General features: G+C 38.6%; 1 protein-coding gene and 1 long non-coding RNA gene across 2 annotated transcripts in view; one reads left to right on the plus strand and one right to left on the minus strand.

Moving 5' to 3' along the window:
- RPAP2 (RNA polymerase II associated protein 2) overlaps positions 1–16,127 on the plus strand; it is an 84,787-nt gene extending 68,660 nt beyond the window's left edge. The window contains exons 12-13 of the mRNA XM_060025559.1: positions 11,328–11,477; positions 15,064–16,127. Of these exons, the coding sequence (XP_059881542.1) occupies positions 11,328–11,469 (142 nt within the window). The 3' untranslated portion in view covers positions 11,470–11,477; positions 15,064–16,127. The remainder of the gene's footprint in view (positions 1–11,327; positions 11,478–15,063) is intronic.
- The window catches only part of LOC138414206 (uncharacterized), a 70,303-nt gene that overhangs the window by 12,445 nt on the left and 33,059 nt on the right, over positions 1–24,799 (minus strand). The gene's annotated exons all lie outside the window — the stretch shown is intronic.

A 24,799-nucleotide genomic window follows, 5' to 3' on the forward strand; every position in this document is an offset into this window, starting at 1 on the left:
CTTCTGAGCCTTAATCAAGAGTTTGTACAGCCCTAAATCCTTGGATAAAAAGATTTATAAAAAGGCCACTTTTAATTAAAAATATCTTGTTTCAGTTGTCAAACTTTGAAACTCCTCTTAATTCTGTATATAATAATTCCTGTTAACCAGATGTTGTTTGATAGCTCAGTAATAACAAATGGAGGGTACCTGTCCTAACCTGACTTCCAATCTCTCCTTTTGATGTGTAGCATATGTGCAGCAGTCAGCTAAATAAAGGTCTTATCAATAAGATGCAGTTTGACACTTGGCTTTTTTTGCTTTTGTCATCATGCCATTTACCATATGGTAAAGAACTGGTTATAGAAGGCTGCCTTTCTTTTCAGAATAGAGATTTGAATCAGTGGAGTTTTCATGAGAAGTTTCCTCTCTTGTTTGTGATTTATACATTTGCAAGTTATGTCGTTTTTGTCAAATCATATTCTCCAGCATACAGACTTTTTGTGGTAAACCATCCTTTTAGTGTCACCTTTAGAGGTTTTTATTCATATTTAAAAGTACACGAAGGAAATAAATTGAAACATAAAAATATTTTGTTCTTACTGCTAATCACAATTTCTGTTGATTATTTTAAAGGTATTTCCTATATAAAGCACATTGTTAAATACCAACTGTGGTATATTACTATATTATTTAAGTAGAGTAGTTATTTGGGCCCAGTTTATTGTAGTTTTCTTTGATATTCACTATTAGAAGTTGTAGGACTGGAACAGAGGTTTGAGTCCCTTTCCATATATAATAGGGTGGAAGTTGTTCTTTAATTAAAAGGCTAAGCAGGTAAATGATTAGCATACACAGGTAAAGGATTAAAAGGAAAGGAGGAGCCTAGGGACTCTAACAAAAAAGGGGAGAAGGTTAATAAGATTCTGAGATTGTACTTCAAAGATAACTTAGATGTGAAAGATTTTACATCATGATATCTTTCTCTGAAGGTATATTGTTCTATGTTTTGAAGTAATGAATTTGAAAAATATTTATATTCTGGGACATTGCATTTTAGGAAAATGAGAAGCTAGAAGTGGGGGACATGGGGAATAACACCAATCTGAATAAGGAGCAGTTAGATGGCATCTATTAGGAAAGATTAAAAGGACTTGGAATTGAGAACCATTTTCAAGAATATGAAGGAATAACTTTTAAGAGGGGGCCCCCCCAAAATTCTGCAAGGGCCATTTAGATTATATATGAGGAACAATGTCCAGGATTTAAAATGCGTTAACCGTTGCAGCATGCTACACATAGAAGTATAGAATCTCCCTCCTTCATGATCATGGAGGTAGTTTTTTAACTGTCTTGTGTAAAGGGTCCCAATCACTACATCAAGAAAGGATCTTGAGTCTCTTTTCTTAAATGGGAGGAGACTAAAAGGGAGTATAGATTCCAAAAACAACTGAGTCCTCATTTTGTGGCTACATTGTTACTTTCATTGATCTAGAAAGAATAAGAACACACCCCATTCAAAAACAGTAGTAACAGCCAGAAATACACAGAAATAAAGACCTGTATTTGTTGGACTGTGGAAATCCAAAAGTGCTCTTCCTTTTGGCCAAGTGTCATCTCCTTTAGAGTGAAAGGAATTTCCTTTCCTTTCACATTTAACCTGTGAGGCTAAAGTACTTTTGCTCCAGAGGAAGGCACCAAGCAACCACTCAAAGGCCAGCCCCTTGCTCCACAGTTTCCTCTACAGGACTGGAGTGAATTAAGCGACAAATCAAGCCTGCTCAGTGACACTAAGCCAACACTTAGTGACACTCTTGGCCAACACTGAGTTTCAGGACACATGGAAGGGAGGAGGGGAAATGCAGGAACAAGTGATAGGTCTTGATTTAATGCTTGGCCTACCTGATGAATTTAAAGCTCATCTCACCTCACTGATGGATATTCTGAAATATTCTAGCAGGAGGATGCCACTATGTGCGACCAGAAGTCGTCAAGAAAATGTTTCCTCCCTTCCTTCCTCTAAATATGAAAGGAGGAATATTTTATGAAGAAGAAAAAGTATTTCAGTAAGCACAATAAATTAGTGACCTCTTCAGCTATTTCTTCATTCGACAAGTAATTAGTGATCATTTACAATGTGCCAGGCATGAGGGATACAGTGAATGCAGTGAATACACGAGTCATTGTGCTCGTGACATTCACCTTCTTTTGGATGAGAAATAGGCAGTAAATAAGCAAACAAATAATAGAACTAAACAATAGTAAGGACTATGAGACAAATAAAACAAAGTAGGTAGGTAGAGCGGGCGAAAGTGAGGATAGATTTCAGGTGGGAGAGGTGACATTTAAACAAAACTGAATTACATGAAGGAGTCCACCATGTAGAGATCTGGGGGAAGAGCACCCCCAGGAAAGAAAACAGCCAGCCCTTAAGTGAGGACAAACTAAACCCTGGCATAATTGAGGCAAGGTTGGTCAGTTTGGCTGGAGTGGAGTGAGCCAGGGAAAGTTCTCTCTCCACCTGGTAGATTTTATGAGATATTGTTGGTTTTGTTAAGCCTCTTCCATACTGAAGTGATTCAGTGTACAGGAGATCTTTCACAGACCAGACTTTGAGTATCCTAGAGCCAAGTGGTTCCTTTGGATTTCTCATCTCCTATTTTAATAACTCCCATCATCAGACTTATAGTATATAAAACATTATATTAGTGACTGAGTTATTCACTTTAAATTAAAGTTGGTACATAATAATCTTCTAGTATAAGTGTTGGCAAACTTTCTGTAAAGGGCCAAATTATAAATATTTTCAGCTTTGCTGTCCCTACAGTCCCAACTACTCGACTCTGCTGTTGTAGCACAAAAGCAGCTGTAGAATACATAAATAAATGGGCATGGCTGTTTTTCAGTTTATTTACAAAAGTAAATTATTTACAAAAGCAGCAAGCCAGATTTGGCCCACAGACCATAGTTTGTCCAGGACCTCTTGTAGTACACTGAGAAGTGTTAGTATGGGGTAGCAGCAGTTTCAGTTCTATAATCATTCACCAAATTATGTATTAAGAGAACAAGCCTGTGAGGAATACAAGATGGATGAGTAAAATGTGATCCCAGTCTTCCACCTTTCTGCTTGGTGCGAAAAATATATACAGCCAACAATATATACTTTCATATTATTTGAAATATTTATGAAAATATTCATGTGATAGAAACAAGGAAAATAAAAGGCCCAAAGAAACTTGATTCCTCCTATAAGTAGTTATTAAAGCAAGAGAGTGACTTAATCAGATCTGTGAGAGAGGATTGTGGTGGCAATGTGGAGAGTGGACTGGAGTGGGAGACCACTTAGGCTATAGCTATGGTAGTCCAAGGAGATGATGCATCTGAATTAGGACAGGGACAGTGAGAGTGGGGGAGATGAAATGGATTCAAGAAGCACCTCAGAGGAGAATCAGCAGGACTTGGTAACTGACTGAACAAAGAACATTAAGGGTTAAGATTTAAAGATGACTGAGGTTTCTAATACTAGAAGGTTTTGATGAAAATGAGAGCTCAGAATTTCAGGGTTGAACATAATGTATTTGAGGTACCTTTTGGACATCCAAGTGGAGAAAAATCCCAAGAGAGAACTTAAAGATTTGGATCACTGATAATCAGAGCCATGAGATGGGATGTAGTACAGAAGAGGGTCAATATGAAACCATAGGTAAGACCTATCATTATTAATGGGCTGATAAAAAAAAGAAATGCCAACAAGAGAGATCATAAAGATTCAGTAGGAGGAGGAGGAGAACTGTGACAGTTCCTGAAAAGCCAAAGAATTCTAGGAAAGGAGGAAATGATTGAGGACATCAAGTACTGCAGTCAGCCGGAAAAAGAACTAAGATGAGGCTTTCAGAGTGGCAATTAAGAGACCATAATTGACCATGTAAAGAATAGTTCCAGTAATAAGTCTTTGTTCATTTGTCCTTGGGCCTGGTTCTAAGCACACGTAGACTACGTTGCTTAGTGCTTTGTGCTTTCCAAAGCCCTCTTCCATGGTCACTGCTAACAAAAGCAGATTCTGCACAGAGCCCTGTCTCCAAGCTCAGTGTAGTGCTCCTCACACCCCAGATAGGTCCTCACACCCCATTCAGCCGATGATACCTATCATTAGGGTGGCATGTACCCTAAAAAGAATCCTTGCAGTTTATTAGTAGCATCTTTGGCAGTGGCAACAGCCAACTCTTATCATTGACAAAAACCATAACAGTCTGATAAAAAGTTACAATCTTGCCTCAGATTCATCTGTGCAAATAGGCACAGAAGCCTCTTGCTACAGAGATGACATGGAAATTCAGCAGATGTCCAGTAAGCAGTCAGTCTGGTAGAATGGGCAGGTGGCCAGTTGCTATTAAGTAATAAAACATGTTAAAGTAGATGAGTCAAGGAATCTGGAAAACAAAGATTATATATAGCCCTTATTCAACTTTAAATGTAAATTACTTTGGAGATAAAAGCAAATCATAATTCTTTTGAAAGAATCATTCATAAAATTATATTTTCAGGGTTTAGCATCTTTCTTGACATATTATGACTTTATAACTTGTCAAAACCGTCCTTTTCTTTTTATATTAGATTAGTTTCTAGGGAGGATATGTTAAAAGGAAAAACACAATTTTTACATGACTCCCCAAAAGTAACCCACTGGATTACTAATGTTTAGAGGTGCACAGGAACTATTAGAGTATTTATTTATTTATACCTCAGCTTATTCCAAAAAGGATTTAAGTCAACTTAAAATTTTTAGAAAGCTAACATATTTCTTATGATCATTACATTCTGTGTTAGGGACTGGGGGGTGGGGAAGAAGTCTTTTCAGTTAAAGATTGAAGGAGAAACACAAGGGAATAAGTAAGGTTAAAGAAAATCTCATTGGCTAACTTTCCAGGAGTATAATTATGCAACAACTCTTAGGGCTCAAGTGTTAAGAGCAGTCAGGAAATCCCTGGCTCCAGATGCCTAAGGATTGCTATCTATCTGCTTGATGACTTGCTGCAGAAATCCCCAGGTCCCAAACTGCTATTCCTGTCTCCTAACAGACACCAGACCTTGCGTGATTTCTCTGTTAGCATTTCCTTCTGCCTGCCAGTTACTAGCTATTTTTATATTTGTAGTCCTGTAGTTCTCAAAAGCAAATTTAAAACGTTCTGTTTCGGGCTTCCCTGGTGGCGCAGTGGTTGAGAGTCCGCCTGCCGATGCAGGGGACGCGGGTTCGTGCTCCGGTCCAGGAAGATCCCACATGCCGCGGAGCGCTGGGCCCCGTGAGCCGCAGAGCGCTGGGCCCGTGAGCCGTGGCAGCGGCCGCAGAGCCTGCGCGTCCGGAGCCTGTGCTCCGCAATGGGAGAGGCCACAACAGTGAGAGGCTCGCGTACCGCAAAAAAAAAAAAAAAAAAATTCTGTTTCTTCTGCATGTTCATTGAGGGCACAGTATACATCAATCAGGCAAGTAAAGATTAAATTTATATAGTGTTCTATAGATTAAAGATTAAATTTATGTAGTGTTTATGTAGTGTTCTACAAAGAATGAAAGCTATAGCCTACAAAGTATGAAAGCTTGCATATTAGCCAAGAGCATGGGCTTTTTGAGATAAGCTGCCTGGGTTCAAAGGCCTGACCTGCTGCTTACTATCTTTGTGACCTTGGGGAAGGCACTTCCATTTTTTGTGCCTTTCTTTCCTCATGGGAACAGTACTATATCCCCCAGCATCATTGTGCAGTTAAAGGAGATAATTCATGCTTAGAACAAGTACATAGTAAAACTCCAAGGTAGCACATGGTAACTGGTATTAAAATCATTATTATAGGGGCTTCCCTGGTGGCGCAGTGGTTGAGAGTCTGCCTGCCGATGCAGGGAACATGGGTTCGTGCCCTGGTCCGGGAAGATCCCACATGCCGCGGAGCGGCTGGGCCCGTGAGCCATGGCCGCTGAGCCTGCGCGTCCGGAGCCTGTGCTCCGCAACGGGAGAGGCCACAACAGTGAGAGGCCCGCATACCGCAAAAAAAAAAAAAAAAAAAAATCATTATTATAATTGATCTTTTAAAAACCTGTTTACAGTATCCTACTTGACTTTTGTAATAATAACTTCTAAGGAACTTAAGTATTATTAGCCCTATTTTATAGATAGACCCTAAGGCTTTGATATTCAACTTGCCAGAAATCATAAGTGGTTGCTCAGAGCCGTATTTTGAGTAGTCTCAAAACAGGTCCAAGCTCATTAAGAAAAGAATGATTGATTCACAGGATTTGTCATGGGCTCACGAGCGAGATTGCATTGTTGCTTTCCTTTTTCTTTTCACTCCTAGCTAGTTTCTCGTTAACCCTAATTTTTCTTTATGAACAGAACTTTTGGGTAAATTTGAACATATCTTACAATAAAGTTATTATAGAATAATGTTAGCTTTATAAGTTTGCTAGAGAAGTATCACTATTCCCAAACCATTTTTCTTTTTTTTTTTTATGAATTTATTTATTTAGTTTTGGCTGTGTTGGGTCTTTGTTGCTTCACGTGGGCTTTTCTCTAGTTGCGGGGAGTGGGGGCTACTCTTTGTTGCGGTGCACATGCTTCTCATTGCAGTGGCTTCTCTTGTTTCGGAGCACAGGCTCCAGGTACTCAGGCTTCAGTAGTTGCAGCACGCAGGCAGGCTCAGTAGTCATGGTTCACGGGCTGTAGGGCACAGGCTCAGTAGTTGTGGTGTACGGGCTTAGTTGCTCCACCGCATGTGGGATCTTACCGGACCAGGGCTCAAACCCATGCCCCTTGCATTGGCAGGTGGATTCTTAAACACTGCGCCCCCAGGGAAGTCCCCCAAAATATTTTCTACCTAGGGTAATTGATAGAACAATTCTCTTACAAACTTTTTATCTACAATGCTTTTAATTTTCTGCTTTCATTAGGCACACAGGTTGAGAAATCTAGTAGTCACCATTGATTTCTAATTTGAGGGTTAAGTTTTAAACATACTAATGGCACCTTGAGAAGTAATTGAGAAAACTTTGTTTTCATATATGAGCCAAACAGTAGTCTCCTTGATAATTGGAGAAATTGTTTTGGATATGTCATATAATTACCATTTTTAAAAAACAAAAACTAGTTTTCTATGGAGCTGACAGCTGATCTGAAGAAAAAGAAATAAATACAAATTGGAAAAGAAGAAGTAAAACTGTCACTGTTTGCAGATGACATGATACTATACATAGAGAATCCTAAAGATGCCACCAGAAAACTACTAGAGCTAATCAACGAATTTGGTAAAGTTGCAGGATACAAAATTAATGCACAGAAATCTCTTGCATTCCTATACACTAATGATGAAAAATCTGAAAGAGAAATTAAGGAAACACTCCCATTTACCACTGCAACAAAAAGAATAAAATATCTAGGAATAAACCTACCTAGGGAGACAAAAGACCTGTGTGCAGAAAACTATAAAACACTGATGAAAGAAATTAAAGGTGATACCAACAGATGGAGAGATATACCATGTTCTTGGATTGGAAGAATCAATATTGTGAAAATGACTGTACTACCCAAAGCAATCTACAGATTCAATGCAATCCCTATCAAATTACCAATGGCGTTTTTTACAGAACTAGAACAAAAAATCTTAAAATTTGTATGGAGACACAAAAGACCCTAAATAGCCAGAGCACTCTTGAGGGAAAAAAACGGAGCTGGAGGAATCAGACTCCCTGACTTTAGACTATAATACAAAGCTACAGTAATCAAGACAATATGGTACTGGCACAAAAACAGAAACATAGATCAATGGAACAAGGTAGAAAGCCCAGAGATAAACCTATGCACCTGTGGTCAACTAATCTATGACAAAGGAGGCAAGGATATACAATGGAGAAAAGACAGTCTCTTCAATAAGTGGTGCCGGGAAAACTGGACAGCTACATGTAAAAGAATGAAATTACAACATTCCCTAACAAACACCATACACAAAAATAAACTCAAAATGGATTAGAGACCTAAATGTAAGACCAGACACTATAAAACTCTTAGAGGAAAACATAGGAAGAACACTCTTTGACATAAATCACAGCAAGATCTTTTTTCACCCACCTCCTAGAGTAATGGAAATAAAAACAAAAATAAACAAATGGGACCTAATGAAACTTCAAAGCTTTTGCACAGCAAAGGAAACCATAAACAAGACGAAAAGACAACCCTCAGAATGGGAGAAAATATTTGCAAATGAATCAACAAAGGATTAATCTCCAAAATATATAAACAGCTCATGCAGCTCAATATTAAAAAAACAAACAACCCAATCCAAAAATGGGCAGAAGACCTAAATAGACATTTCTCCAAAGAAGACATACAGATGGCCAAGAAGCACATGAAAACCTACTCAACATCACTAATTATTAAAGAAATGCAAAACAAAACTACAATGAGGTATCACCTCACACCAGTTAGAATGGGCATCATCAGAAAAATCTACAAACAACAAATGCTGGAGAGGGTGTGGAGAAAGGGAACCCTCTTGCACTGTTGGTGGGAATGTAAGTTGATACAGCCACTATGGAGAACAGTATGGAGGTTCTTTAAAAAACTAAAAATAGAATTACCATATGATCCAGCAATCCCATTACTGGGCATATACCCAGAGAAAACCATAATTCAAAAAGACACATGCGGGGCTTCCCTGGTGGCGCAGTGGTTGAGAGTCCGCCTGCTGATGCAGGGGACACGGGTTCATGCCCCGGTCCGGGAGGATCCCACATGGCGCGGAGCGGCTGGGCCCGTGAGCCATGGCCGCTGAGCCTGCGCGTCCGGAGCCTGTGCTCTGCAACAGGAGAGGCCACAACAGTGAGAGGCCCGCATACCGGAAAAAAAAAAAAAAGACACATGCACCCCAATGTTCATTGCAGCACTTTTTACAGTGGCCAGGTCATGGAAGCAACCTACATGCCCATCGACAGATGAATGGATAAAGAAGATGTGGTACATATATACAATGGAATATTACTCAGCCATAAAAAGGAACAAAATTGAGTCATTTGTTGAGACGTGGATGGATCTAGAGACTATCTTACAGAGTCTGACAGTTGTTTTTCTCTTTCTGAAGTAAGTCAGAAAGAGAAAAGTATCGTACATTAATGCATGTAGGTGGAACCTAGAAAAATGGTACAGATGAACTGGTTTGCAGGGCAGAAGTTGACACACAGAAGTAGAGAGCAAACGTATGGACACCAAGGGGGGAAAGTGGCGGGGGGTGGGGGGGGTGCTGAATTGGGTGATTGGGATTGACATGTGTACACTAATGTGTATCAAATGGATGACTAATAAGAACCTGCTGTATAAAAAAATAAAATTCAAAAACTATAAAAAAAACACACAAAAACTAGATTTCTGTGGAGCTGACATCTGATCTGACTGCTCTGACTTCTTGTTTTTAGCCAGTGCTATCCCATCCCCAGTATCTTTGGTCTTACTGTGGGGAAGCAGCAACTTGATGTTTTAATGTTGACATCACTTAAGTATGAGAAAAGCCAACAGAGTTGACTTCTGGGTTCCACTTTCTCCGCAGGAAAATGCCTCAGGAAAAGCTGGCCACAACTGCCTATAAGTTCACCCAAGTACACAGCTTGAGCTTGGCATTAGAAGACTTAATCCTAAATAAGGATTAATCCTAAATAAGTCTTAGTCCTAAATAAGGACTAAGGATTAAGAAGACTTAATCCTAAATAAGGATTAATCCTAAATAAGACTTAGTCCTATTTTCAAGTATAAAATACCTTTGGAGAATACTTGCAGACAAAGCTCATATGAGAACCTGGTACTCCATCCGCTGGCTGTAAAGAAACAGAGGAGAGGTGGGGAAGGAATAAGTGGTTTTCTTGGGTAGAACTCTAGATTTCACTGGACTATTAGAGTTACCTAGTCTCCAATTCTTGCTAAAATACCTTCAGGAATATAGAGAATCTACCACCTCCTCAGAGTCTAGGGCATCTTTGGACAATTCTAACAAAATTTTCCTTTTATTTCTGTTTTCTGTATGAGATGGCTAATAAGCAAGGAAGAAATCTGTCTCAGAAAATAACATTTCTCATTCTACACTCACTACTGTGGAATTGTTCTGCTCTGATTTCTTGAGCATTATTGATTTAAATCAGGGTTATTTTATTTATATTTGATGTGCCCACTGGCAACGACCAAGGTTAAATAAGCATATGTAAGAGGTTTGTGTGGGAAGTATAGACTATTTGGGGAAAAAAGAATTTTCTTCCAAAAACCTTTCCAGAATGTTCTTGCAAAGGCTCTGTGAAGCATGCTCTCTGGAGATACAAAAACTTATGAAAAGGAATGGTCTGCACAGTTTGTGATTAGATATTGTTCACTTTTTAAAAATCATGTTTACTAATCACATTCAGTGAAAATTACTTTTAAGAATCTATTATGGGCTTTCTTGGTGGCGCAGTGGTTGAGGGTCCACCTGCCGATGCTGGGGACACGGGTTCGTGCCCCGGTCCAGGAAGATCCCACATGCTGCGGAGCAGCTAAGCCTGTGCGCCACAACTACTGAGCCTGTGCTGCTGAGCCCATGTGCCACAACTACTGAAGCCCATGCACCTAGAGCCCATGCTCCACAACAAGAGAAGCCACCGCAATGAGAAGCCCGCACACCGCAGCAAAGAGTAGCCCCGCTCACCACAACTAGAGAAAGCCGGCACGTGGCAACGAAGATCAAACACAGCCAAAAGTAAATAAATAAATGTAAAAAAAAATAATCTATTATATGTAATCAGTCTTTAAGGATATTTACTGGAAATGGTTAGAGAAGAAAGCATTGTGTTCCTTGTGAAGTTTGTATTAAGTGCCTTTTAAGATGTAATTCATGTGTTTAGTGTTACAAAAATAAAAATGTTAAGGTTTCATCCAAAAGGTAATCTTGTTCATTGTCTTTTTTTTTTCAGGTGATATAATCTAAACAGTTGATATAAATTTTTTTTTAAAGCAGTTCTCACCTCTAAGCTTCTCTACACAACCTCCTTTCACCATGTGGAAAGACTTCATTAATTTTCTTTTCTGGGCAGAATTTTGGTAGTTTTTGCTGGCATAATGAACATGTTTTGGATTAAGGCTTTTAGGCTTCTTTCCTTATGTAACAATACGTTTGATTTTTCAGTCTTTTCCTGAGATTTCTCTTCAGCTTTAGTAAAGCCTTCTCTCTCTGGGAATTTTGTTAAATCAGATAGACTTCATTATCCTCACAGAAATCCCCTCTGCCATGTTAGAGACTGGAGCCCCTTAGTCCTTCCAATTTCATGGATATATTTAATATTTTTGGTGTTTCAGACTGACCTCAATTCTCGGCATTCAGAAGCATTCTCAGGAAAATGTAATGTTTACACAGTTTTTGACCACCCTGCTTGAAGAATTACATTTAAAGAATGAAGACCTTGAAAGTTTAACCATCATATTTAGAACCAGCTGTTAACCACAGTGGTGAGTTTCATTGTGTTTTACTTTAGTTTGTTGTTGTTTTTTGTTTTTTTTCATTTGTTGCCTGTTTGGATTCTGTTTTCAAATTGGACATTTTAAAAATCAAGTAGAGACCTCCAGATGACTTCAACTTGCTATGGTAGAACACAATATCCCTTAGTTCTCAGCTGCTCCAGTCATTTCCTGTCCACTCTTGTTACTTCATGCCCCATCTTCGTTTTTTTTCCTTTATAGGCTACTGTCCTATAACAGAACTTTATAGGTTCTGTTTCTTGCAATCCAGGAAACTCGTTGCTATCAGCTTCATACTCAAATCTAGACCATCCCATCCTGCATGTCCCATCTGATGTTTCTTCCCAGCAAGTAGCAGTTTACTTCAACCAAACTGCTGCAGTGATCTTTGAGAATATCCTCATCCTACTTCCCTCCTCAGCCCAGCCAATACCTTAGTCATCTCATGTGCAGATAAACAGGTGAATTTTCAAGTCTGGCTTTGTTGAATCCTGACCTTGCTCCCAGATACATAAGCCCTCTTCTACTATCCCAAGTTTTTGCTTCTTTTTAAGAACTACCCCCCCTCAAAAAGAAAAAACTGCCCATCAGAATGTCCCCTCCCTGATTCTGCCTTAATCACAACTTTCCATCTCTTCCTCCCTTTACTTCTTACTTCACATACTCTGAAGTGCTCAGATAGGTATTGATTTAATGTTATGATTAACAAAATTCATTCTGAACTACAAATGCGATCCTCTTAAGGAGGATTTCCTCTTTTTTAACTTTCAGTTATTCTTTAAATTATAAAAGCAATACAAGCTTGTTGTAAAAATTAAACAGTACAGAATTGCATGTATAATTTTAAAAAGCAAAATTTCCAGGCTTCCTTGGTGGTGCAGTGGTTGGGAGTCCGCCTGCTGATGCAGGGGACATGGGTTTGTGCCCCGGTCCGGGAGGATCCCACATGCCGTGGAGCGGCTGGGCCCGTGAGCCGTGGCTGATGAGCTTGCACTTCCGGAGCCTGTGCTCTGCAGCGGGAGAGGCCACAACAGTGAGAGGCCTGCGTACTGCAAAAGAAAAAGCAAAATTCCCCCCTCACTTCTGCCTCCAGTCCTGTCTCCTTCCCAGAAGTACACTACTGATCTATATCATTTTACATTTTATTATTTGAATATTTGTTTTAAAAAAACAGCTCTTCAAGTAAATCTGTAAATATACGACAAGGATATTTGAGAGCCATATTTGGCAGGCAAGAAAGAATGCCATCATCACTTTATTGAACCTGCTAGAGAATAGAAAATAAGGAATTAGCACTGTAACTGCCTCCAGACTTATACCTAGTGACCTTTTCATGCAACCCTGCTCCCCTGAGGACCCTGTAAAATAAAGGCTTTTACTTAGGCAGTGTGCTCAGGTTGGCCTGTGGAAGCACCAGTTCAAAGGCCGTTCTAAGAGTACAGTAAGTTTGGAGTTTTTTTGTTTTATTGACCTTCAGTTACAGAAGACTGAATTAATCATACCCCTCAGGGTTCACGACACCCTATCTCCATTGGTTGAAAGGTTGCTTTTCCAGATAGACTGAGAACAAAGAGCGCCTGCCTAACCAGAGGTCCTTCCAGACCTGCTTTAATGAATAAGTATCAATTAAGAACCATTTTTAATTAGCATAGTTAATGCTTGTATATAAACAAATGGTGTTAAAGTACTTTTTGTTTTAAAGCTGAAAGTTCAAATTAGTCTTTTTTATGCAGTTCATCATTTTTTAACATATTTATTGGAGTATAAATGCTTTACAATGGTGTGTTAGTTTCTGCGCTATACATATACATATATCTCCATATCTCCTCCCTCTTGCGTCTCCCTCCCACCCTCCCTATCCCACCCCTCTAGGTGGTCACAAAGCACCGAGCTGATCTCCCTGTGCCATGCAGCTACTTCCCACTAGCTATCTATTTTACATTTGGTAGTGTATATATGTCCATGCCACTCTCTCACTTTGTCCCAGCTTACCCTTCCCCCTCCCCGTGTCCTCAAGTCCATTCTCTACATCTGCATCTTTATTCCTGTCCTGCCCCGTGTTCTTCAGAACCACTTTTTTTTTAATATTCCATATATATGTGTTAGCATATGGTATTTGTTTTTCTCTTTTTGACTTCACTCTGTATGACAGTCTCTAGGTCCATCCACCTCACTACAAATAACTCAATTTCATTTCTTTAAAGTACTTTTAAGGATCAAACCCACGCTGCAGCAGTGAAAGCACCGAGTCCTAACCACTGGACTGCCAGAGAATTCCCTAAACAATAGATGTTTTAAGTGGACTTAACAGTTGCCCTGTGATCATTGTTTTTTTTACATTGTTCATTTGTGTAAGTAATCAAAGGTAAATCTTTGCCCGGACTTTGTCAGTATTAAAAGGGACACTGAATGAATGAGGCCTTATTACGTAATTTTCCATATGAGAAATGGAGATGGTTGTGAATAGGTAGATGGGTTTTTTTTGTTGTTGTTTGTATGATATTTGTAAACCATAAGTTCACAAAATTATTTGTGTATAATATGGCCTACCCTTTTCAAGATTAGATTACTAATAGCTAGGATATGTTAATATGCTTTCAGTTACAAATAACAGGGAAGAAAAAAAAAAAACCCAGCTCAAACTAGCTTTTCTTATGCTAGTATATTAATTATCTTTTGCAGCTTAAAAATTACTGTAAAATTTAGTGGCTTAAAACAAACTTTTTTTTTAATCTCAGTTTCTGTGAGTCGGGAATCTGGGCACAATTTGGCTTAGGGCCTCTGCCTCAGAGTCTCTCATGAGGTTGCAGTTAAGCTCTCTGACAGGGCTGCAATGTCATCTGAAGGCTCAGCTGGAGGAAGATTCCCTTCCAAGCTCACTCATGTGGTTATTGGCAGGATTTAGTTCCTCACAGGCTGTTGAATTCGGGGCCTCAGTTCCTCATTCTCTGTTGCCTAGAGACCTCTCTCAGTTCTTTGCCACATGGGCCACTCCAGAGTGTGCCTTGCTGCTTGGCATGTTGCTTCCCTCAGAGTGAGCAAGTGAGATGAAACCCAAGATGAAAGCCACAGTCTTTTTGTAACTAATCTCAGAAGTAACATCCATCACTTTTTCTGTATTCCATGACTAGTTAGAAACTAATCACTGGACTCAGCCCATATTGAAGGTGAGTGGATTATATAAGGGGATGAATACCAGAAGGCAGAGTTCATTGGGTGTCATTTTAGAAGCTGTCTACTACAGATGGCAGAATCATTCAGTAGTTCCCAGCTTTACAGCATACCTCACTGTCCTACTGAGAGTCTTAAACTTTTCACACTAACTGAGGGCACTTCTGAACTAATCCATGTCATTCTAGCAAGGAATGGAGGAGAGAGAAGAGGATTTTCTAATTGACCTAGCTCTATCAGGGCCTACCCCTCAAGCTGAATATGAAGCTGGGTTTATTCTACCCAACCCACTGTTGCTACATAATAGGGGAAAATGGAATGTATATTGGGGAGACAACACAGTGTTCCCCAAAACTGGTAAAAATATTTTAGGTGTCTTATTCAGGTGTCCTTTTTTGTTTCACAGGTAATCCGTGAAGACCAAATAGATGAACTTACATTGACCATTTCTGGAATTCTAGCCACAATAATTGTACAGTTAGAGCTACTTATCAGTCACCACCGGACAGAGTGACTTCACCAGATAGAGGAGAACCATTATTCCAACAAGGATAAGCAAGTCCTTGCATCCTAGATAGAAGATATAGTATTTCTACTTATTTGAAAATGAAAGCTGAAATCTTAAGTTGAAACTTCAAGAAAATATAATGACCTGTTTCTTCTGGATTATTACAGCCATCATATCAGTTGACCAGAAAATTGAGAAAAGTCCCATTTTAGCCTCATAGTCCAACTCTGGATTCTAAAGAACAGTGAAGAATTAGGTCAATAAATACAATTTAGGGCCTCCCTGGTGGTGCTGTGGTTAAGAATCCACCTGCCAATGCAGGGGGCACAGGTTCGAGCCCTGGCCCAGGGAGATCCCACACGGAGCAACTAAGATCCTGCGGAGCAACTAAGCCCGTGCACCACAACTACTGTGCCTGTGCGCTAGAGCCCGCATGCCACAACTACTGAAGCCCGAGTGCCTAGAGCCTGTGCTCCACAACAAGAGAAGCCACCGCGGTAAGCCCATGCACCACAAAGAAGAGTAGCCCCTGCTCACCACAACTAGACAAAGCCTGCAGGCAGCAATGAAGACCCAACACAGCCAAAAATAAATAATTTATAAAAATAAATACAATTTAAGATGAAACCTTTTGGAAGTCTAGTCTTTATTCTTTTAAAGAAGCTGGCTATGCTATAAAGTGGTCCTGAGCAATGTACATCTGAAACTTACATAATAGAAAAAGAAAAACATTAAGAAAACAAATTGACAAACCACAGACTGGGATAAAATATTTTCAAATCATACTTGATAAATGACATCCAGATTACATATTCTTAAAACTCAAAAATACGGCAACTCAATTTTTAAGGGGGCAGAAATGCGAATAGACATTTCAGAAAGAAGATATCCAAATGGCTTGGCATATGAAAAGAAAGATGCTCAACATCACTAGTTGTTAGGGAAATGCAAGTTAAAACCAAAATTAGATACTACTTCACAGCCACTAGATGACTATAATAAAGACAAAGATAGTGTTCTTGAGGATGTGGAGAAACTGGAGTGCTAATACACTGCTGGTGGAAATGTAAAATGATTCAGCCACTTTGGAAAGTGATCTGGCAGTTTCTTAAAAAGTTAAGGGCTCCCCTGGTGGCGCAGTGGTTGAGAGTCCACCTGCCGATGCAGGGGACGCGGGTTTGTGCCCTGGTCTGGGAGGATCCCACATGCTGCGGAGCAGCTGGGCCCGTGGGCCATGGCCACTGAGCCTGCGTGTCCGGGGTAAACAAAACATTCATAGAATATACTGATATATGCTACTACATGGATGAACCTCAGAAACATCATGCTAGGTAAAAGAAGTCTGACACATAAGCCATATAAGGTATGATTCCATTTATAATGAAATGACAGAAAAGAAAAATATGTAAAACAGATGATTCTAAATTGGCAGTTACATGGGAGTGGGGATCATCTGCAAATGGCCACAGGTATCTCTTTGAGGTGATGAAACTGTTCTACAATTGTGGTTTTTGCACAATTTTATAAACTTTAAAAGTATTTGTGCACTTAAAACAGGTTGAATGTAATGTATATAAATTACATCTTAATAAAGCTATTAGAAATAATAATGTCCATACTACCAAAGCAATCTACAGATTCAGTGCACTCCATATCAAATTCCAATAGCATTTTTCATAGAACCAATAATCCTAAAATTCCTATGGAACTACAGAAGACCCCAAATAGCAAAATCAATCTTGAAAAAGAACAAAGCCAGAGACATTACACCCCTGATATCAAACTACATTATAAAGCTATAGTAATCAAAACAGTGTGGTACTGGCACAAAAGCAGACATGTAGATCAATGCAACAGAACAGAAAGCCTAGATATAAACCCATGCATATATATGGTCAGTTAATTTACAACAAAGGAGCCAAGAATATACAAATGGGGAAAGAACTGTCTCTTCAGTAAATGGTTTTGGGAAAACTGGACCACTGTCTACATCTTACACAAAAATTAACTCAAAATGGATTAAAGACTTGGACATAAGACCTGAAACCATAAAACTCCTAGAAGAAAACACAGGCAGTGAGCCCTTGACATCAGTCTTGGCAATATTTTGGATTTGACAAACCAAAAATAAATGGGACTACATCAAACCAAAAAGCTTCTGTACAACAAAGAAAACCATCAACAAAATGAAAATGCAACCTACTGACTGAATGGGAGAAAATATTTGCAAATCATATATCTGATAAGGGGTTAATATCCAAAATATATAAAGTCATACAACTCAACAGCAAAAAAAAAAAAAAAAAAAAATCATTTAAAAATGGGCAGAGGATCTAAAGAGACATTTTTTACAAAGAAGACATACAGATGGCCAGCCAACAGGCACATGGAAAGACGCTCATCACTAATCAGAGAAATGCAAATCAAAACCACAATGAAATACCACCTCATACCTGTTAGAATGGCTGTTATCAAAAAGACAAGTAACGGGGCTTCCCTGGTGGCGCAGTGGTTGAGAGTCTGCCTGCCGATGCAGGGGATGGGTTCGTGCCCGGTCCAGGAGGATCCCACATGCCGCAGAGCAGCTGGGCCCGTGAGCCATGGCCGCTGAGCCTGCGCGTCCAGAGCCTGTGCTCCGCAACAGGAGAGGCCACAACACTGAGAGGCCCACGTCCCGCAAAAAAAAAAAAAAAAAGTAACAAGTGTAGGCAAGAATGTGGAGAAAAGGGAACCCTTGTGATGTTTTGGTGGGAATGTAAATTGGTGCAGCCACTATGAAAACAGTACGGCAGTTCCTCAAAAAATTAAAAGTAGAACTACCATATGATCCAGCAAATCCACTTCTGGCTATTTATCCCCCAAAATGAAAACACTAATTGAAAAAGATATATACACCTCTATGTTCATTGCAGCTTTATTTATAATAGCCAAAATATGGAAACAACCAAAGTGCCCATTGATGGATGAATGGGTAAACAAGATGTAGTATATATATTTATGCAATGGAATATTATTCAGACATGAAAAATAAGAAAATCTTGCCATTTGTGACAATATGGATGGAATTTGTGAGCATTATGCTAAGTAAAATAAGTCAGATAGAGAAAGACAAATACTGTATGATCTCACTTATAAGTGGAATCTGTTTTTTTAAAAAAGGTCATAGATGGAATCTATTTTAAAAAATAAGCTCATAGGTGCAGAGAACAGATTGGTGGTTGCCAGAGGCAGGGTGTTGGGGGTGGGCAAAATGGGTGAAAGGGATTGAAAGGTACAAATTTCCAGTTATAAAATATGTCATGGAGATGCAATGTAAAGCATGGTGACTATAGTTAATACTGTATTGCATATTTGAAAGTTGTTAAGAGTAGATCTTGAAAGCTCTCATTACAAAAATGATATGGTAATGGATGTTAACTATACTTACTGTGATGATCATTTTGCAACATATACAAATATCAAATCATGTTATACACCTGAAACTAATATAATTTTAAATGTCAATTTTACCTCACATACAATTATATCCCAATAAATGGGACAAACCAGAAGAAATGGACAAATTTTGAGAAACATACACCCTTCCAAAACTGAATCAAAAAGAAACAGACAGTATGGACAGAACAGTCACTACTAGTGAAGTTGAATTTGTAACCAAAACAAAACTTGCACCAAACTAAAATCCAGGACCAATTTCACAGGGGAGTTCTACCAAACATAAAAAGAAAAGCTAATACCTATCCTCAAACTATTCCAAAAAATTGAAGGAGAGGGACCACTCCCAATTTCATTCTATAAGACCACCATATTACCCTGATGTCAAAACCGAAGACACTAAACAAAAGGAAAATTACAGGCCAGTATCTCTGATGAATATAGATGCAAAAATCCTCAACAAAATATTAGCAAACTAAATCCAACAATATATAAAAAGGATCGTACTCCATGATCAAGTGGGGTTTATCCCAGAGATGAAAGGATGGTTCAGTATCCACAATCAGTGTGATACACCACATTAACAAAAGGAAGGATAAAAATCACACGATCATCTCAATAATGCAGAAAAAGCATTTGACAAAATTCAACATCCATTAATGATAAATTCTCTCATCATTGTTGGTATAGAGAGAACACATCTCAATATAAGAAAGGCCATTTGTGACAAACCCACAGCTAACAGCATACTCAACATTGAAAAACTAACTTTTCCTCTAAAATCAACAAGACAAAATACCTACTCTCACCACTTCTATTTAACACAGTATTGAAAGTCCAACTGACAAGAAAATGAAATAAAAGGCATCCAATTGTAAGGGTAGAAGTAAAACTGTCACTGTTTTTAGATGGTGTGATACTATATACAGAAAACCCTAAAGTATCCACAAAAAAACTATTAAAAGTAATAAATGAATTCAGTAAAGCAGCAGGATACAAGATTAACATACAGAAATCTGTTACCTTTCTATATACACTAATAATGAACTGTCAGAGAATTCCAGAAAACAGTTTCATTTACAAGTGTATCAAAAAGAATAAAATACCTATGAATAAACTTAACCAAGGAGGTGAACAACCTATACTCTAGAAACCATAAGATACTGATGAAGGAAATTGAAGACAATACAAATAAGTGAAAAGATAGCCCATGTTTATGGATCAGAAGAATTAATAGTTAAAATCTCCATTCTACCCAAATTAATCTACAAATTTAATGCAATTATCAAAATACCCATGACAGTTTTCGCACAACTAGAATAATCCTAAAATTTATATAAAACCACAGAATACCCCAAATAGCCAAAGTAATTTTGAGAAGAACAAAGCTGGAAGTATCACACTCCCTGACTGCAGACTATACTACAAAGCTACAGTAGTCAAAACAGTATGGTAGACCTTCAAGATGGCAGAGGAGTGGAGATCACCTTCCTCCCTACAAATACATCAGAAATACATCTACATGTGGAACAACTCCTACAGAACACCTACTGAACACTGGCAGAAGACCCCAGACTTCCCAAAAGCCATGTGGCTGACAGGGTCTTGGTGCTCCAGCCGGGTGTCAGGCCTGTGCCTCAGGTGGGAGAGCCAAGTTCAGGACGTTGGACCACCAGAGACCTCCCGGCTCCACATAGTATCAAACAGCGAAAGCTCTCCCAGAGATCTCCATCTCAATGCTAAGACCCCGCTCCACTCAACAACCAGCAACCTACACTGCTGGACACTCTATGCCAAACAACTAGCAAGACAGGAACACAACCCCACCCATTAGCAGAGAGGTTGCCTAAAATCATAAAAAGGTCACAGATACCCCAAAACACACCACTGGACGTGGTCCAGCCCACCAGAAGGACAAGATCCAGCCTCATCCACCAGAACACAGGCATCAGTCCCCTCCACCAGGAAGCCTACACAACCCACTGAACCAACCTTAGCCACTGGGGGCAGACACCAAAAACGACGGGAACTACGAACCTGCAGCCTGCGAAAAGGAGACCCCAAACACAGTAAGTTAAGCAAAATGAGAAGACACAGAAACACAGAGCAGATGAAGGATCAAGGTAAAAACCCACCAGACCAAACAAATGAAGAGGAAATAGGCAATCTACCTGAAAAAGAATTCAGAGTAATGATAGTAAAGATGATCCAAAATCTTGGAAATAGAATGGAGGAAATACAAGAAACGTTTAACAAAGACCTAGAAGAACTAAAGAACAAATGATGAACAACACAATAAATGAAATTAAAAATTGTCTAGAAGGAATTAATAGCAGGATAACTGAGGAAGAATAACGGATAAGAGAGCTGGAAGATAAAATATTGGAAATAACTACCACAGAGCAGAATAAAAAAAAAAGAATGAAAAGAATTGAGGACAGTCTCAGAGACCTCTGGAACAACACTAAATGCACCAACATTCAAATTATAGGGGTCCCAGAAAAAGAAAGGGACTGAGAAAATATTTAAAGAGATTATAGTTGAAAACTTCTCTAATATGGGAAAGAGTCAGTCAAGTCCAGGAAGCACAGAGAGTCCCATACAGGATAAATCCAAGGAGAAACACACCAAAACACATATTAATCAAACTATCAAAAATTAAATACAAAGAAAAAATATTAAAAGCAGCAAGGGAAAAACAACAAATAACATACAAGGGAATCCCCTAAGGTTAACAGCTGAACTTTCAGCAGAAACTCTGCAATCCACAAGGGAGTGGCAGGACATATTTAAAGTGATAAAAGAGAAAAACTAACAACCAAGATTACTATATGCAACAAGGATCTCATTCAGATTCGACACAGAAATTAAAACCTTTACAGACAAGCAAAAGCTAAGAGAATTCAGCACCACCATACCAGCTTTAAAACAAATGCTAAAGGAATTTCTCTATGCAGGAAACACAGAGAAGGAAAAGACCACAATAACAAACCCAAAACAATTGAGAAAATGGTAATAAGAACATACATATCTATAATTACCTTAAATGTAAATGGATTAAATGTTCCAACCAAAAGACATAGACTGGCTGAAAGGATACAAAAACAAGACCTGTATACATGCTGTCTACAAGAGACCCACTTCAGACCTAGGGACACATACAGACTGAAAGTGAGGGGATGGAAAAAGATATTCCATGCAAAGGGAAATCAAAAGAAAGCTGGAGTAGCAATTCTCATATCAGACAAAATAGACATTAAAATAAAGACTATTACAAGAGACAAAGAAGGACACTACATAATGATCAATCCAAGAAGAAGATACAACAATGGTAAATATTTAGGCACCCAACATAGGAGCACCTCAATGGATAAGGGAAATGCTAACAGCCATAAAAGGGGAAATCAGCAGTAACACAATCATAGTAGGGAACTTTAACACCCCACTTTCACCAATGGACAGATCATCCAAAATGAAAATAAATAAGGAAACAAACACAAGCTTTAAATGATGCATTAAACAAGATGGACTTAATTGATATTTATATGACATTCCATCCAAAAACAACAGAATACACTTTCTTCTCAAGTGTTCATGGAACATTCTGCAGGATACATCAGATCTTGGGTCACAAATCAAGCCTTGGTAAATTTAAGAAAATTGAAATCATATCAAGTATCTTTCCCGACCACACCACTATGAGACTAGATATCAATTACAGGAAAAAATCTGTAAAAAATAAAAACACATGGAGGCTAAACAGTGCATTACTAAATAACCAAGAGATCACTGAAGAAATCAAAGAGGAAATCAAAAAATACCTAGAAACAAATGACAATGAAAACACGAGGACCCAAAACCTATGGGATGCAGCAAAAGCAGTTCTAAGAGGGACGTTTATAGGAATACAATCCTACCTAAAGAAACACCTTACACCTAAAGCAATTAAAGAAAGAAGAACAAAAAAACCCCAACGTTAGCAGAAGGAAAGAAATCATAAAGATCAGATCAGGAATAAGTGAAAAAGAAATGAAGGAAACAATAGCAAAGATCAATAAAACTAAAAGCTGGTTCTTTGTGAAGATAGACAAAATTCATAAACTATTAGCCAGACTCATCCAGAAAAAAAGGGAGAAGACTCAAATTAATAGAATGAGAAATGAAAAAGGAGAAGTAACAACTGACACTGCCGAAAAACAAAGGATCATGAGAGATTACTACAAGCAACTATATGCCAATAAAATGGACAACCTGGAAGAAATGGACAAATTCTTAGAAAAGCACAACCTTCTGAGACTGAACCAGGAAGAAATAGAAAATATAAACAGACCAATCACAAACACTGAAATTGAGACTGTGATTAAAAATCTTCCAACAAACAAAAGCCCAGGACCAGATGGCTTCACAGGCGAATTCTACCAAACATTTAGAGAAGAGCTAACACCTATCCTTCTCAAACTCTTCCAAAATATAGCAGAGGGAGGAACACTCCCCAACTCATTCTACGAGGCCACCACCACCCTGATACCAAAACCAAAGATGTCACAGAGAAAGAAAACTACAGGCCAATATCACTGATGAACATAGATGCAAAAATCCTCAACAAAATACTAGCAAACAGAATCCAACAGCACATTAAACGGATCATACACCATGATCAAGTGGGGTTTTTCCCAGGAATGCAAGGATTCTTCAATATACGCAAATCAATGTGATAAACCATCTTAACAAACTGAAAGAGAAAAACCATATGATCATCTCAAAAGATGCCAAAAAAGCTTCTGACAAATTTCAACACCCATTTATGATAAAAAACCCTCCAGAAAGTAGGCATACAGGAAACTTACCTCAACATAATAAAGGCCATATATGACAAACCCACAGCCAACATCATTCTCCATGGTGAAAAACTGAAACCATTTCATCTAAGATCAGGAACAAGGCAAGGTTGTCCACTCTCACCACTCTTATTCAACAAAGTTTTGGAAGTTTTAGCCACAGCAATCAGAAAAGAAAAAGGGAATAAAGGAATAAAAAAATAAATAAATAATAAAAGGAATCCAAATTGGAGAAGCAGCAGTAAACCTGTCACTGTTTGCAGATGACATGATACTATACATAGAGAATCCTAAAGATGCTACCAGAAAACTACTAGAGCTAATCAATGAATTTGGTAAAGTAGCAGGACACAAAGTTAATGCACAGAAATCTCTTGCATTCCTATACACTAATGATGAAAAATCTGAAAGAGAAATTAAGGAAACACTCCCATTTACCACTGCAACAAAAAGAACAAAATACCTAGGAATAAACCTACCTAAGGACACAAAAGACCTGTATGCAGAAAAACTGTGAGACACTGATGAAAGAAATTGATGATGACACAGATAGATGGAGAGATATACAATGTTCTTGGATTGGAAGACTCAACATTGTGAAAATTACTATACTACCCAAAGCAATCTACAGATTCAATGCAATCCCTATCAAACTACCAATGGCATTTTTCACCAGACTAGAACAAAAAATTTCACAATTTGTATGGAAACACAAAAGACTCCGAACAGCCAAAGCAATCTTGAGAAAGAAAAAAGGAGCTGGAGGAATCAGGCTCCTTGACTTCAGACCACACTACAAAGCTACAGTAATCAAGACAGTATGGTACTGGCACAAAAGCAGAAATGTAGATCAATGGAACAGGATAGAAAGCCCAGAGATAAACCCACGCACATACGGTCACCTTATTTTGGATAAAGGAGGCAAGAATATACAATAGAGAAAAGACAGCCTCTTCAATAAGTGGTGCTGGGAAAACTGGACAGCTGCATGTAAAAGAATGAAATAAGAACACTCCCTAACGCCATACACAAAAATAAACTCAAAATGGATTAAAGACATAAATGTAAGGCCAGACACTATCAAACTGTTAGAGGAAAACATACGTACGACACTCTATGACCTAAATCACAGCAAGATCCTTTTTGACCCACCTCCTACAGAAATGGAAATAAAAACAAATGGGACCTAATGAAACTTCAAAGCTTTTGCACAGCAAAGGAAACCATAAACAAGACAAAAAGACAACCCTCAGAATGGGAGAAAATATTTGCAAATGAAGCAACTGACAAAGGATTAATCTCCAAAATTTACAAGCAACTCATGCAGCTCAATATCAAAGAAAAAACCCAATCCAAAAATG

Source organism: Delphinus delphis, chromosome 1 (genome assembly GCF_949987515.2).
Source record: "Delphinus delphis chromosome 1, mDelDel1.2, whole genome shotgun sequence".
Taxonomy (NCBI): domain Eukaryota; kingdom Metazoa; phylum Chordata; class Mammalia; order Artiodactyla; family Delphinidae; genus Delphinus; species Delphinus delphis.